The sequence below is a fragment of the Gavia stellata genome, chromosome 26, assembly GCF_030936135.1.
Source record: "Gavia stellata isolate bGavSte3 chromosome 26, bGavSte3.hap2, whole genome shotgun sequence".
NCBI classification, from domain to species: domain Eukaryota; kingdom Metazoa; phylum Chordata; class Aves; order Gaviiformes; family Gaviidae; genus Gavia; species Gavia stellata.
The window spans coordinates 5,006,032-5,022,340 of NC_082619.1; the positions used below are offsets into that span (position 1 = coordinate 5,006,032).

General features: G+C 47.5%; 1 protein-coding gene across 1 annotated transcript; it reads left to right on the top strand.

The window, feature by feature from the left end:
- The first annotated feature begins 303 nt into the window (after positions 1-303).
- Positions 304-13,771, top strand: B3GAT1 (beta-1,3-glucuronyltransferase 1). The gene is made up of 4 exons (XM_009814708.2): positions 304-430; positions 3,258-3,766; positions 6,409-6,705; positions 13,685-13,771. Exons 1-4 carry the CDS (start codon positions 319-321, stop codon positions 13,769-13,771), a joined length of 1,005 nt encoding a protein of 334 aa, XP_009813010.1. The 5' UTR covers positions 304-318.
- The last annotated feature ends 2,538 nt before the right edge of the window (positions 13,772-16,309 follow it).

A 16,309-nucleotide genomic window follows, 5' to 3' on the forward strand; every position in this document is an offset into this window, starting at 1 on the left:
GTGTTGCAGGTTTCCTTCCAAATGAGTCCCTGAGGTTCCTGCTGGCAGCTCCAGCAGTGTCCTGTAGAAGTGCCCTCCTGCTCCTGGTCTCAGCAGCCGAGGCCCTTCCAAACCTGCTTCTGCAATGGGTGGGTTGTAAGCACTGGTAAGACCTACGAGTCGTGTCGCCTTCGCTGCTCTCTCCCTCTCTCGCGTTCTCTCTCTCTGTCCTTGTTCCTTCTTGCCCATTTATTTCTGTTCTCCATGTGCTCTGCTGTTCTGTCTCTGGGGTTTTCACTGTCAGGTAATGAGGAGCTGTGGGTCCAGTCAGTCTTGGAGATGCCGAAGAGACGAGACATCCTGGCTATCGTGCTGATAGTTCTGCCCTGGACACTACTAATCACCGTCTGGCACCAGAGCACCATTGCTCCACTGCTTGCAGTGCACAAGGGTGAGAGAAATCAAACGAGCCCATGCCAAGTCTGTGCATCCCTCCCTCGTCCTCATCTCCTCTCTCATTTCATTTCTCCATGGCAGCCATGCTCATCTCAGCTCCCAGTCCATGCTCATGCAGAAGCTTCCCCACTTCTGCTGTAGGAACAGCCCAGTGCTCATAGGGGTTCTTCAGAGACATCAAACTCCAAGCCATGGGATATGCTTACTGCTCTTGGAGAGCTCTTCATGGCCTAAATCCAGAGTACTGAAGGAAGATGCTTTTCTTTGCTTCTTGATGGTCTATAAGAGAGGAGTCCCTTCCTGCTGGCCTTTGCAACATTCTGCATACAAGTTAGTCCAGCAGGAAAGCTGCAAAAAAAAAAGCAAAGGAAACAAAGCTGCCACTTGAGACAGCTGCTCTGGGAGACATGAGGCAAAGAGCATTTTTTAAGTGTCCTCAGGAAAGCAGCAAACTGGTGCTTTTGCACTTGAAGGAGAAGGTAAGAGCCAGCATCTCACCTGATTGTTTGGCGGAGTTACAGTGCTAGGAGAGAGTCAGCTTCCATGCTACCTGTCACACAAAGCATTAAATAGAGCCCTGGCCCAAATCAGATAAATACAGGAAGTTCTGAGGGATCCTCTCTGGCCAGAAGGGTCCTAGTTTTTATCCTGTTCTTGGCATAACAGCAATATCTAAGGACTGTGAGAACTCTTGGGGGCTGGAAGAAGCCACGCTGCCAACTGCAGTCTTCATTCTTGGTTCTGCGCTTCTGCTGAGCACCAGGGCAGGCGGGTCAGCTTGGGGAGGCTTGTCTGTGGGGAAGAAGGCCAGCTCCTTTTCCCTCTCTGGTCCCTTTCTCTGGGAGATTCTCTCCCTGTTTCATTTTAATGTTCACACCCATTCTCCACAGTTGCTTATCCTTTTGCTGAACAGTCTGATGTGCAGTTTGAATTGTCAGAAGTTCAGAGTCTGTCCCGAGCAGCTTTACCTTTCCCCCTGGAGGACTGACAGCCACCCATGAGGCTTTGGGCAGTGCTTAAGGGAAAAATGACTGTGATCCCCTCTGGAAGGCAGACAGTGTTTCAGAGGATGAGGGATCTACTGGGCTCTATAACAGGACTTGAAAGACTACTAAGAATATGCTGTCTGTATACCAGTTTGATTCAATGCCCTAGAAACTAGGAGCTGTTTTTTGTGAATGGCCATGGACACTGAAGTTACAGCACAGAGACTGCTCTGCTCTGATTCAGTTGTGAACTTACCGATCACCTTGGTAAGATGCTTCCTCCGCCTCTGCTTCTCTGAGCTCCCAGTGGAAAATGAGTGGTGATAGAGACCAACCTGAAAGCTCTTGGGAGAAATCGTTTTGTTCTTGTAATGTATTGCTGAGATCCTTTGGTAGCAGGTGCCGAAAGAGAGATGTGCATCTGTATGCTAGCGAGCACAGAACGGCAGTGCTTACACATGCCAGGATTTGCAGCTGAAGGTTTGACCTGCAGGGGTTTGCAAACTGTCTCAAGCACCGTCCTGGCTAATTACATTTGTGTCTGTGTCCAATGCATTTTGCAAATTTATTTTTTAATTGATTCCAGTGTTCTCTGCTTTCAGAGAGCTCTGCTATGTGATGCTGATGTGCTTTGCCTGCTGATGTGCAGGACACCTGGTCCCCATCCCCCCCAGATATACATCCTCCCTCCGTCAGTGCCATGGAGTACGAGGCCTTCATTTGGTTCAGGGCTGGTATCAAAGTCTATGCTGCTGGAAGAATAACATGCTATGAAAAAAACATAGGTAGTACCCTGCTGGGTCAGATCTAATGTCTGTCTGTTCCTGTTCTTTCTCATCTGAAGTTCCTGGTAGTAGCTGGTTTTGCAAAATCTATGGCTCAAAGTATTACATGCCCGTTAGAGAGCAGCTGACTTGTATCATGAATGGAGGTGCCCCTTCATCTCTGCCAGTTCGTAGCGGTAGACCGTGGTATTCCTGCTGGTCTGCAGTGGTACGAAAGTGTCAAAAGTCGCACCCTGGAAAAGTCACAGGTCCGTGAACGTTTTTTTTTCCTTGAGCTGATCATGAACAAGTCTCTCTTTCCAAGGATTTTGTATGTTTGAATCAATGCACCCTATATAGATGCTGTTCATTGTTCACATCCTCACTACTGAATGGGCTGTTATATTCAGAGATTGGTGGGATCTTTTTGAGGAGAGGTTAGTCAGAGGCAGGTGAAAGTCTCTGCAGGGGAACGCCTACAATTACAGGCTTTAATTTCTACTCTCCAGTTCTAGATTTGAAGTGTGTCTTTCCCCACTTCTCTGTGCCCCATCCCAGGCCTGTCAGGAGAGCAGCAGGGTACTGCAGTATCCTGGCCAGACAATGTTGCTGGGGCATCCTCACTGACTCGGTATTTTCTAGCAGTTAGTTCCCTGCTTCCCAATCCAGGTGCTGCAGTGCCTGAGTGCAGAGATCGGAGTCCTGGCCTGCTGAGTGTGGTGCCCAGAGCACTGGAGCTACGGAATGGCAGATCGTCAATCCATGTTGCTATTTTCTTTATCTAGATCTAATTGCTATACAAGCCTGTCTCTTCTGGGTGCTTTTTGAAGTTGCTTATTCTGAGCACTCAGGCCTTGTTTAGCGCTGGTTTTCTAACAGCAGGAACTTCTTTTCTCATGTGTGTTTGTCCCTGACTCCTTTATTTATTTGTGTACTTATTTGTAAAAGCCTCCATCCGACCTTGTTTCCTTTCCTCTGAAACCATGACGGTGACATGCTATTAGCAAGCAGCCTGCTGGCTCAGTCAGGGGGTGTTGGAGGACTGAGTCCATGCAGCTTTTTCTTCTCTCAGATGATGGTGGTGACTCCCGGCGTGATCTCGCTGCAGGCTTGGACTCCAAGGAATACTGCTTGTCGGACCGGGACATTGTGGAGGTGGTGAGGACAGAATATGTTTATACGCGCCCACCTCCATGGTCAGACACCCTTCCCACCATCCACGTCATTACACCCACCTACAGCCGGCCCGTACAGAAGGCAGAGCTGACGCGCCTGGCCAACACCCTCCTGCACGTGCCAAACCTGCACTGGATCCTGGTGGAGGACTCACAGCGGCGCACGCCTCTCATCACCCGGCTGCTGCGGGACACAGGGCTTAACTACACCCACCTCAATGTGGAGACACCCCGCAACTACAAGCTGCGGGGAGACATGAGGGATCCCCGCATTCCCCGGGGGACCATGCAGAGGAACCTTGCCCTGAGATGGCTGAGAGAGACCTTTAACAAAAATAACAGCCAGCCTGGGATTGTTTACTTTGCCGATGATGATAACACCTACAGCCTGGAGCTCTTTGAGGAGGTAAGACCCTGCTGGGAGGGCCCCAGCTGGCTGAACACAGCGGATTAGCACGTGGGGTGTGAAAGATGCTGTGTACTGAGCTGAGGAGATGCTGTGTACATCCTCTCCTGAGCTCTGGATCAATCTTGTCGGTAGAGTGGTCCCACTGCAGCTGTCCTGAAGTTTTCTCTGGGGCTTGGTTACTGTGCTGCAAAGTGTGCGTTTCCCAGTGTCAAAGGCATCCTGTGCGAAGTAATGGGAACCCCAGTTTAATCCTGTGCCGTGTGATCAGGAGGCAGATAGTTTTTGCTGTAAAAGAAGCTAGTGAGGAGCTGCCCTCACTTGTGGGGAGCCTTGTTAGGGTTGAAACATCACCTGCTGTCCGACGTGCCTGTGCAGAAGCACGTGCCTACTAAAAGAAACCTTGGCCATCCTCCTTCCATGTCCCACCCTGGAGGAGGTTTCTGTTTGGTTCATGATCTGATATTATCCACCTTTCTTCTCCACCATCCCTATGTATTCCACTTGGCTGTCTGTTAATTTGTGTTTGTTCTTGTTTGAGGAGTCCCTGGGGTTTCTCTTCCTTGCTTGCTGTTTGCGTTTGTTTGCTCTCATTCCAGAGTGTCCACTGGTTAGATTCTGTAGCTGTCAAGAGCCTGGCGCCTGCTCTGCACAGATCCCCAGCTGAGGTAGCAGTGCCTTTTCAGAGTTATGTCTGAATGGTGTCAGCACAGTCGTAGCACTTGCAGGGCATTTTGTTCAGAGATGCTCTGTGCAGTTGTCTCTGGCTTGTCTCACACGCGAGGAGCATGCATTTGTCAGTGCTTGCTTCTCCTCCCAGAAAACTGAAGCTCTTCACACACTGCCTTGGAGAGGGCTGTCTCTCTGCTGGGAGACATGTGCAGCACTCCCCTCCAAGCTCTTCCTCTTGCAGTGTCAGGGAATGGATGGTCTCTCAGGCTGTTGTAAGTAGGCGATGGGGCTGAGATCTCAGCCTGGAAGTTTGCGGTTCCAGGAACCATGATGGCAGGCTGAATTTCAGCATGTGCTGACAATCTTGTCAGGCTTGAGCAGGGGAAGGTTGCCACGTGCTTTCCCACCTTTGCTGTTTGTTCCACTCCTGCTAGGGCTCTAAATGAACTCCTGAGCCTTTCCCTGTCTGCAGGTTTGCAATGGTCTTACAGTGCCAGGTACACTGTACCTCACCTGGCTTCTAGCTCAGAAATTACTTGTTCCCTTGCTCTCCTGAGGCCGAGCTCGTGCATCAAGGGACAAGAAAGGAGGATTGCTTCCATCCCCACCAGTGGCCAGTTTTCATACCAGGGATCTCCTATTTATTCGCCCCATACATGCCCCCTTTCCCTTCCCTGCTGGCTTTCACTTTAGCTTGGATAGCCACAGGAATATACACGCTTTTAAAGCTGAAAACAAATTCAGACTGAATGCCTTTCTTCCACAGTCCCCTTTGAGGCTGGCTCTGGCAGCATCTTGAGACAGACACCACACGCTAATAAAGCAGAAAGGGTTCCTTCACTCACTTGTGTGCTTTGCTCGTAGAGGCTTCTCCTCTCTGATCGGTAGCTGCAGTTAAGGTCACATGGAGCCAATGAAATGTGCTGTGAAATGCAGGAGACACGCACTATTGTTCCCTGTGGACAGGGACTGCCATTAACATGTGTATAATGCAGAAGGGCAAGTGCCAGAGCTCTTCTGGTCTCATTTGCAGTAATTAGCAGTGATGAGATTAGCTTTGGGAGATCCCTGATCTGAGACTGGACTGAGAGCAGAATGCGAGGCCGAGCCTGCCAGCGGAGCAGGACAGGGCGCTGGGGGGTGAGTGGACAGACTGGCATTCAAACCATCCGCGTTGGCAAGTGCAGGCATCTGAGGTGTCCCCTGATGGCTCCTATCTATTTCCGTTGACTCTGCAGGGAGTAGAGGCATCCAGCCTTGTTCTGCTGGGTAGCAGGAGCAGCTACAAAGCACCATCCTGCGTGCTGGGGGTTTCTGGAGAGGCTGCAGTTCCCAGCTGCCTCTGAGGTTGTGGGCCACAGCTGCAGTGCCTCACTCGAACGGTGCTTTTAGCCTTACTGTGGCTCTTGGGCTGAGATTGCAGCTCAAACTCAGCTTTCAGAGAAAGCACCTTTCTTCTAGGTATGCCATTCCTGCATTTCCAGGTGGCCTTGGACAAGGTGCTTCCCTCCTCTGCATCCTGGTTTCCCCAACTGTCCATGTGGAGGACTGATGCCCCACAGCTCTAAAGACCTTTGGACAAAAAAACACTCTAAATCTCAGTTATGTTTATTATTGGCAGCTTTGGTTTTAGCGCTGAACTCATGCTTGGTTCCATGGCTATCGACTACTATTGCTATTGTTAGTTGCCACTTTACAGAGCACTTGGCTACTCCAGCTCCAGGCTATGCGTCCTTGTACAGGTGAGTAATGAGCTCTGCAGCTTGGTGCAAGCCACAGAGGGTGCCTGGGAACATAACACAGTCTCTTAGCTCCAGGGTGTTGTGCTGAAGCTCAGGGGCATTCGTCTCCTGCAGGACAGTAAGCAAGGGGAAGTTGTTCTGCTGGGGTGCCGATTTGTGTGTTGGAAGTCGCATGCAGCCAACCCTTCTGTGTGCACCCACCGTACCCTTCTCTTTCCTTGCCTGCAGATGCGCAGCACCAGAAAGGTGTCAGTGTGGCCAGTAGCCTTCGTCGGTGGCTTACGCTATGAGTCACCCAAAGTGAACGCTGCAGGGAAGGTCTATGGCTGGAAAACTGTGTTCGACCCCCATCGCCCCTTTGCTATAGACATGGCGGGGTTTGCTGTGAACCTCAGACTGATTCTCCAGCGATCTCAGGCTTACTTCAAACTGCGAGGAGTGAAGGGAGGCTACCAAGAGAGCAGCCTGCTCCGGGAACTAGTGACCTTGAATGACCTTGAGCCGAAAGCTGCCAATTGCACTAAGGTATGGTCTCTTTCTCATATGTGGGATGTAAGGATCCAGAGGTAGGAGAAAACCCATTCAGCCCCATCGTTCAGTCAGTTGTCCTCTGTGTTTGAAGACAGCACACCCCCATTGCAAGGGAGCTGGGAATGGGTGATTATGTATCAAAACGTGTGGAGGGCAGTTATCTTTTTTGGTTGCAGGCTGCTAGCGGTTGCCATAGGCCTTGAAATATGGAGTCTTCTCTCCCCTGTAACTGTTCCTCTTTCTTATATTACCTCTAGAAAATATCCTTATTATTTTCAAGATGGGCTTATCTGTGGCCTTGCTAATCCCCTGGGGCAGGGAACTGTATAGGTGAAATGTATGTCGGTTGCTTTACGTGAATTCCTGAGGGGGGCTTTTGAGTACTGCTACTCCTGTGATAAGCCAGCATCACGTGCGATTTGGCCCCCTGGAGCCCATCTGAACTGTAACCCAGGAGTACCAGCCACGGTGTTTCCTGGCTGCAGGGAAAGACTGTTCACACAATTACTGCCTTATTGTGAAGTTGCCTTCTCCCTCTTGACATCTATGCAATATTGCTGTAGTTGTCCACAATAACCTGGATCTTTCTGTGTCAGAGATAATGTAGAACTGTTTTAATGCCTGGGATATTGCTCTGAGCTCTAGGAGGCTTCCAGGAAGCTTCATTTTGGGGGGATTTTACTGCTGTCAAATGACTGCTAATTGTTTGACTGTACACATTGCCTAGGAGTCAGCAGGTCATGGAGCAGGACCGCTACGTGCTAAATAACATCGAAACTCAGAACACAATGATGGTTCTTGCCCTAAAGACTTCCCAGTCAAAGATGAGAGACGACAGATGGATATCTGTCTGGAATGACAGGGGAACATGCAGGATACAATGAGACAATGCTGGTTAGTGTGACAGGCGTCAATCATAGCACATCAGCAACGGAGGTGCTGTCAAATGCTATTGAAAGCTTTGTGAGTGGGTCCACTGAGTACGGCAGGCGTGGAAGAGGTCCCTCTGAGATCACAGACTCCTGTGTAGCACTCTCAAGCCTTTGTCTGTAATAGGCTCCACCCAGTCTGATTTAGGGAGTCTTTATTGCTTAATTATGCCAGGAGGATTTTTCTTTTTTTTATGAATAAGCTGTTACTGCTGACAGACCCAGTGTTGGGCCCAAGTCTCCATTCCTTTTTGGGATAGGAAAACATTTTCAATAATAACCTTTGTCTTTGCTTTCCGGCTGCACTGCTCCACCACCCCCAGCCGCAGAAAAACAAGGATCTCGATGTTCAGCAGTGCTCAGGCAAGGAGTCCAGGAATAAGGAAGAGGAGCTGAGAGGGAGGAGCAACTTTGTTTGTTATCAGATACCCGCTGTGCCTCATTTTTTAAATCTACATGTCGGTGGTTATGGCTGTCCAGCACTGGGATAAATAACACAGATGGTCTCCCAAGGGTGGGAAAAGAGATTGGATTAAAATTAGATCTCTCTTCTTGGGCACTGCATGCCCTACTAGCTAACAAGAAAGCACTGGCTGGAAATAAATGCGTTTCCAACAGGCCAAGGGAGATGCACAGGTTGCTTTTAGGCTGGTATACAGAAGATTAGGGGTGTTTACTCCATGGCCAGTTATGTGATCTTTGGTATATTCTCCCTGATGTAAATAACTATTGGAAAGAAGCTGTGTTAAAAGGCTGGGATAGGAAATGATGGTTGTGGAGGAACACATGGAGGAAGGAGAGGAAGGAAAAGGTTGTTTCCAGGCAGGAGGAAAAAAATGATGCTGTCAGACAGGCTGCCGTGTCAGTGCTGTTACAGAAGAGCTGCAGGTCAGAGGTGGAGAGGAAGCAGGAATTGCTGGCCAGGATTTGAAGCAGACTGCATTTCTTTTTTTGGCTAGGCCATGGGGATCTTAACAAGGGTCCTTGTGAACTGAATGCCGTCTGCTCCTGGCAAACTCTGAGTGCAGCTTTGCAGGTTGAGCTTTGCCTTTCTGCTTTTAGCTGACACCAGCAGCCTCCATTTCCCAATGGCTGTTTTGCTCACCCGTTTGACGAGGAGGAGAGTCCAGACAAGCAGCAGAGAAGAACAAAAGCAGGCTGTGGTCTGGGGTCCTCCTGCCCCGAGATCAAAGCACGGACTTATTTTCCATTGTGCTAGTGTGCTCCCAGACATTGTCATGGTTTGCTTTTGTTAAGCATAACCATACTCCTGCTTTGCAGTGAGATTTACATTAAAAATTATGATGTGCTCAGATACAGTCGTTAAGGAGGGATCAGAGAAGTATGTAAGATAAACACAGACATCTGTTCTTCAAAAATGCTGCCTTCCCTGTGTGCAGTGCTGGTATTTGTAATATTTATCAGAATTCAGCCCACAAATGCACACTCCTGCAAAAAGCTTAAGCTTTGGCCAAAGACATATATCCTGCTTATTTTCTTTGATTTGGGAACTGCCCAAGATGAAGGAGAAAATTAAGGAAGACAGTATTAATTGCTGAGGAGAAAGGTGAGAGTTATCCCTCCTTATCAGGAGGGAAGGGCTGGTTTATACCAGAGTTGTAAGGAAACAAGGCTTTGCAAGCATGCTATGTATTTCTGTGTTCTGCTGCTTCTGCATTTCCCACCCCACACCCCCAAAGCAAATCATACTCTCTTCAATCCAGTGACACAGGATAGAGGTCTGAGATTCTGTATTTCTATAAGGTAGATGTAACTGGGACATATTCTGCTCCGCATTTTCTATTAACACCTGAGGAAACAAACTGCAGTGTGCTCAACCAGGGAGCCCTTAAAGGAGTGAGACTTTGAGTGGCCTCATCTACTGAAAAAACCTCAGCTCGGGCTGGCACAGGAGGACAGACCACAAAATACAAGGTCATTGGAAATTAGGCATCTCTCGTTCCAGCTGCTCCTGGAGCCGTTTGTTTCTCAAGGGAGATAGGTGTAGGTATGCTTCTTTGGGAGGGGCAGGTTTCTGTGCGCTCAGGTGGTCTCGGTAGCAATTCACTGGGATTGAAGTGGTGGCTAAAAGTAGTCATTCCTCCTGGCTCCTTATCTCTTGGCTGAGTCAGATCTGAGATTAAATCTGTGGGTTAGCAGCTTGGTGTTTAGGTGGATGTTGTGAAGGGGAATCGGCTGGCAGCTTTGTGCTGGACCAGGATCGGCTGTCTCTGAGCCTTAAAGGCAGGGGGTGTGTGGGCACTGTTAAATGCCACAGTCCATATAACTATCAGACACTGGGTAAAGAATGGGGAACAAAGAGAGCTCTCCCAGCAGTACCTGAACACACGCCAACACTGTGGCTACCGTGGGTCTTGGGACTGGCTCTGGGAGGGGAATAAATCCTTACGCATATGGAGGAGACCAAGCCTTGGGGCCCAGCAGCAGCCAGGAAATTGCACAGCAACAGGAGCCCAGAACTGGCTGCTTCGTGATGTCACGGATCTTAAACAGCTAAAACTGGTTCAGAATGGGCAGGAGAGAGGGAAAACGTCAGCCTAAGGCAAGAAGGCTTGAAAAGGAGTACTTTGCTTCCTCCTGATTTTATCCTGTGGTGCTACATACTGCAGGCAGGGGAATCAGCTTCACGAGCTCTTTGTGTTCTTTGCCTTTCAGGGGCTGAGCAGCAGGGTATGGATGGAGCAGATCTGTCCTCTTTTGGGTTAGATCGTTCCTGAGACTGGGCTCCTCTTTTCGTCTGGGTTTGTGACCAGTGGTTTGCGGTGAGCGTTCTGTATCCTGGCTGCTATGTGACAGCACTTTGTTCGTTAAGCTTCACATGCGCACCAGGGAAGACACCAGTGCTCAAGCTGTTGATTTTCAAGACAGACGTGCAGAACTTGGAGGGTTATTTTGGCCTTGTCTTGTCCTGATTAGTCACCAGAACTGCTGTGCCAGTGCCATCCCCTGTACCACAGCTGAAAGCTGTAATTTACATCAGAGTAGTTCAGATTTTGCAGCACTGTCTGCCTGCATTGCTCCACGGTGGACCTTCAGATCCATCCTGCAGCTGCAATAGCTCAAATTAGACCACTGTAACTCTTTCTTCTCTTGTGGTCTTGTATGTTGTGCCTATAATACCCATCACAAAGCACAAATCTTCAAGTTGGTGTAATTGCACAGTTGAAGATTACTGTTTGAGCTCTGGCTCATTTAATAGCAATGGCCATGATTCTCTCGACATATGAGAAAAGCAAGAGTTACAGCAACAAGCAATCTTTATTTTTATACCAATGAATGTGCTTTTGGGAGAAGAGGGCGTCCACGATGCCTAAGAGAGCCTGCAGAATTTTGGGGTTTAGCACAAGCTGAGAGGAAGCAAATCTGTCATTTCAGCTTGGTGTCTCTTTTTCTTCACGTTGTGTAGTCTCCATTTCAAATAACTATTATTGAAACCCTCCACGGAGAGTCTATGTGCTTGAAATCCCGTGACCCTCTCTAACTGTGGGTCGACTGGCCTGTTTGCTTTTTAATTTTCTGTTAGAAGACAATGAAGAAGTCTGCTATGGAGATGACTCCTTGTAATCTCTTAGATCTGTTTTGAGTCCTCTGATTCTGAATGTCAAGGCTGTAAATGATTGGAAGTGTTTCGCAGTAGTAGAGATTTTTAAAGGGGACTCCCACAGGTGACCTATATGAAACCACTATTCAGGGGAAGTCAGGTACTTGGTCCCCCTCACTGTTTACTCCTGTGCAAGCTGTACTTTTTGCACAAGCCAGAGCTTCCCTGAGGCATAAAACAAACACGCTGCTTGTGGAAAAAGCCAAGCAATTGGCTGACAGGAAAAGCAGGTGTTTCTGTACTAAATAGTGATCTCCCTCCCACATTCAAGAACACAGCATGAAAAATGGTAGAAGCTGCTTTATCAAGCTGCAAACTCTGAAAATTGGTCCATTTTAGTTAATTTAATATAACTGTCTTTTTTGGCACTTGGCTTTAACAATGCAAAAGTGGGATCCGGTTTAAAGAAAAGCTACTAATGTGTAGTTGTGGTCTTCTGTTTATGGAGTACGTGGTTAGAGCTGTTTGAGTCCCATTCCTGGCAGAGTGCAGCCCTTGGCTATCAGCAGGGTTGAGTGTTTATGTCTCAGAAGTGGAAAGAGGTCTTACCTGCTCCTGCTGGAAAGAATTGGCTATAAGATTCTTCTAGCACCTGGACTGCGTTAAGGTGCATACATTCTGTTTGTTGGATGAGGAGTCCATAACTGATGCTTGCCTAGCACTCTGGCTATGCAATCCACTTGGACGGACCTGTTTGGTTTTGCCTTTTCATAGGAAAGTAACACAGTACTTGCAGCAGCGTTGCTGCAGTGGGTGAGCAGGACTGTAATAAAGGCTAACTTTGATGAGCGGGCTCTGAAGTGGTTGTGGGGGAGCGATGAAATGGTTTTTTGGACCCACTCCAGGCAGCAGTTGGTTTCTACTGCCTTAGCATTAGCAGGCGAGATTTAAGCCCCACACAGGAGGTGACTGCTCACATCAGAGACTAATTTGGTCAAACAGCTTCTTGGGAAGGTGGGGGTGCTCCTGTTTAACCAGAAGGGTTTGAAAAGTGCTTTGTTCATCCTTTAGAAACAGAACGTGCCCACGTTTTTCAGAAAAGCAGGGACTGGGTATGAAATGGTTTGCAGATACTTGGATTAAATGTGCGGAGTATTGTCATAGCAACAAGAGGGAAACCCCCGCAAGGTAGGAAATATCAATGCGAACAGGTGAAGGGAAGCAGGAAACTGTAGCTCCGAAGGGATAAAGCTGCTCCCAGCAATCCAGGTTCTAGGAGCAAAGTAATAAGTGTAACTGAGTCTAGAGAGGGGAGAGCATTTTAAACAGCTTCCAGAACTGTCTGTGCCAGCAGTATAGCACAGCTAGTAGAAACTGTTTACCTATAATACTTCCCACCCTCCAAAAATGTTAGACCACCTCTTCAATTTGTATTTTTTTGAGTACGCCTCCACAGATATTGATCTATATTAAACTTTGCTGCTAAGACTGAGGGAAGCTTTTAGTAGAAGCTTCAGTTCTGTTTCAAGCAAGTTGGAGAGGGGCTTTAAAGTGATGCAGCGTATTGTACCTGATACAAAATAGTGGATGGCAGCATGGGGCCAGCATTTCAAAGGAAATTTGTATGGGGCTTTTGAGGTTATATGGTAGACTAATGCTTGCTAGGTTATAAAAAGGCTGTGTACAGCCCAGAGCATGCGGGAGGAAGGGAGTGTCCTGTAACCAGCTCCTGCATCTTCTAGCTCTGAGACAGCAGAGGTTGCAACAGAGAACTGGAGCAGCAATAAGTACTTCTCAAATCAGTGTCACTCTCACATCATTTTAGGGTCTTGAAAGACTTTAAAGGTGAAAAAGAAGTGATAGTGAGGTTAGGGAGCAGACTAATGTCTTCCCTCCAATAATGAATTTTCAGAGACACACTGAAAAATCCGTTTTAATATTTCACACAACGAAAGGCAATGGTGACAATTATTTGAGCCACTGGTGGTACTCAGTATAACTGCCACTTCCCTCGAATGCACGAGTCACAAGGTGACCTTAAGTGGCAAGAATTTGCATTTCCACTCTGAGCCTGGCAAGTAACTCCACACTGGCCAAGGATGTAATAACATGATAACCAAGAACCAGAGTAAGGAACTTGGTCTATAGGGAAACATGGATGTGATTCTCAGATTATGAAGGAACTGCCTGACATCACTGAAAAGGGTGATGAGCCTTTCGAGGAAGATGGTTGATAACTACATGGAAGGAGCAGGTTAATGTCCCAAGACAGTACACTGTAAAATGGGTAATTTCTGTGCACTGTGCATTTTGGATAGCAGTAGGCCTGCCTAAATGAAGTTTTACACAAACCTCCTTTCAGCTGTGAATGCGCCATTAGGCTCCAGGGTAGATGGTTAAATTGCACTATTGATTTAATGTGCAAGAATATTTGTTAGTGCAGTGAAGAGATGCAGCTAATGACTTCTGCTGGCTTCTTCAGATTTTAGTCTGGCACACGAGGACAGAAAAGCCTGTGCTGGTGAATGAGGGGAAGAAAGGATTCACAGATCCCAACGTGGAAATCTGACTGTGCATGGCTGAGCGGAGACCAACACCAGGTAAGAGCTCACATTTTTGAACAGTAATGAGAAGCAACAGTAAAAAAGGAAAATAGTAGACAATGCAGGAGAAAGAAAAGAGCTCTTTTCAATCTGCTTTTTAGTTTCCATTTTTCACATCTCTGACCTTCCCTTACTGCAAAATTTCTTGAGACCATTAGTTAATCTTTCGGTTTTTTAATCTTATCTTTAAGACAAGCTGCTAAAGGGGAAATACCTGGTGAGAGGTTAGGGGGAAGAAGAGAAACCCAGGGAGCGAGACTTTAGGCAGAAGTTACATTGTTAAAAAGCTAAACCCTTGCCTAAAGAGAAGGTTGCCTTATTAACTGTACTAATACAGCTAAAGCACAAAGGTGAAGGATGTGGATTCACCCACCTGCAAACACCTGAGGAAAGCTAAGGCAATATCAGTGAAAGCATTTTTAAGTCAGGCAGAAGCTTTCACTGAGGGAAGAGTTTCATTTATGTCCACATCAAACCCACACAAAGTCAGTGACAAGTAAGGGAGAGTGTGGGATAAACCCCACATGAGGTATTTGTTAACTTAGGGTGAGCATATAGTGTCTTCTTCCATGGAAGGGAGGAAAGAACATGCACATTGATGGCTGACTTCCTGCTCATTTGTTCATGCCAGGGCTTCTCACCTTTAATTACCTGAGTATCCTGGTGCATTTAATCTTCTGTATCTCCAGGGTGCACTCTGCAGTTAGTTTGCTAAAGTGAAAGATGGGCTATTCACTTATATCTGCATCCAGACTATGTTGCTGCTCTTTATCATTATGGGGGAAAAAAATAAATGCACAAGTCCCTTTAACTGGAATGTAGAACTAGGCCTGGAGGGGAGAGAAGGTTGCTGCTTGTTCTCTTTTCCTCTCGAATACAAAGAAGTAAGAGCAGCAAAGGAAAGGGGTAGATTTGCTCAGCGGCGTTGTATTTTTAACAGTAATGAGGTCTCTTATAGCACATTCCCTTGGGCTAACTGGATGGAGCCCTGCCTACTGCAGTGGCCTGCCTTTGCGGCCCGTTGGCAGGACAGCAGAGGAAAGCCTGCACTGCATATTATCTGCGCTATATATAGTGGCTTTGTGGAGAGGCCATAGCTCTTCAGCACTGTCACAACTGCTTTTCACCAACACCCAGTTGCCTAGCAGCAGTACTTGCAGATCTGCAATCTGAGATGGGTTTTGGGATAGTTCCAAGGGGTGGCAGCTAACTGCAGCGAGGCAGAAGGGTAATATACATGCTGGTTGTGTCTCTGTTGCAGAAGATTTCTTCATGCACAGCCTGCAAGGTTCCTCTCCACAGAATACAACCAGCCAGACATGCAGTAGCCAGGACCTCTGCTGACTTCCAAGAGTTTTAGCGTACTGAGAACAAGCAACACTGCATACATAAACTACCCAGATTCCCCTGCCCTTCCTCCTGGACTCTGAGCAGAACCAGATGCTCTGGAGGTGGAGAAAAAGCACAGAAAATACAGGACTGACATCAACTTCAGTACAAGACCAGCTGCCTCGTGAGATGCTCGGTTTGGGAGAAGTGCATGCAGGGCACGATGCACTGAAGACACGGCCCAGCTGGAATGGTAGTCTAGACTGAGGGGGCTGTTTTACAGGACCTGAAAGCAAGAGTGAGAATGCCCACAGGAGTATGTTGGCCCCCAATTACTTGTTTTCCCTGAGACACACGTACCTTGTGGCTATGTGTGCAACAGCCTAAGCAGCTCTCTGTTCACGGAGGGGACAGCTGCCTTCTGAGATGGCACCTTAGCCCTTAATTTTAAACCTACTTTAATCAGTGTTTATTATGCTACACAAGACAAGAAGGTTTTGGGGGAGGGTGGAAAGCAAAGCAGGTTAGAACAAACCCATTACGTATCTCTTCTCTTTGTATTCCCTCTCCTTTCCCTTCATTAGTTTCATGGTTTGGAGGGCACTCTGACATACCTCTATGTTCCTGGATGGAGTTTTGTTTACAGCATGTGGTTCTTTATTCATCCATGCTAAAATAATTGGAAGTGGGTTTTAATGAGCTTGTTGTGGCCATACACCATAATACTTCATCCAGGCTCAGATCTTGGTTCTGTTTAGCTCTAATATGGTTCACATGAGCATTAGGTGTGGGATTCTCTGAAGGGTGCTCCTACATAAAGCCAAATTTCCACTCTTAAAAAATAAAGTTAACTGCTTAAAACTAGGGATTGAACTATAAAAGCTGATTTTAGTGCATTTACCATTCTACTGGAATGTATCCTTCAGCCCTAGACCCTTTTTCAGGGCCATGCCATACTACTGCAGAGCTACTGGTGTGAAAAGTCATGCCAGAGCAGTCTGAGAGTTAACTTCTGATGGATAAGGCAGCACCCTTGTAAAGGGGATCCTATGCTTAGTGCTCTGTTTCTTCAGCACCTGGCTTGAGGTAGGTTGAAAAACTATCTATGTAGAACATTAGTCACCTCTTCCCTGTTCTGTAACACCAAAGGACCTGAGACAGCATTGATGAAAGGG

Coding starts and splice junctions, on each gene's coding strand:
- B3GAT1 (XM_009814708.2), top strand. CDS start 319: ATGCCGAAGAGACGAGACATCCTGGCTATCGTGCTGATAGTTCTGCCC. Junction 3,767..6,408: donor GCCTGGAGCTCTTTGAGGAG/GTAAGACCCTGC, acceptor CCTTGCCTGCAG/ATGCGCAGCACCAGAAAGGT. Junction 6,706..13,684: donor AAGCTGCCAATTGCACTAAG/GTATGGTCTCTT, acceptor TGGCTTCTTCAG/ATTTTAGTCTGGCACACGAG.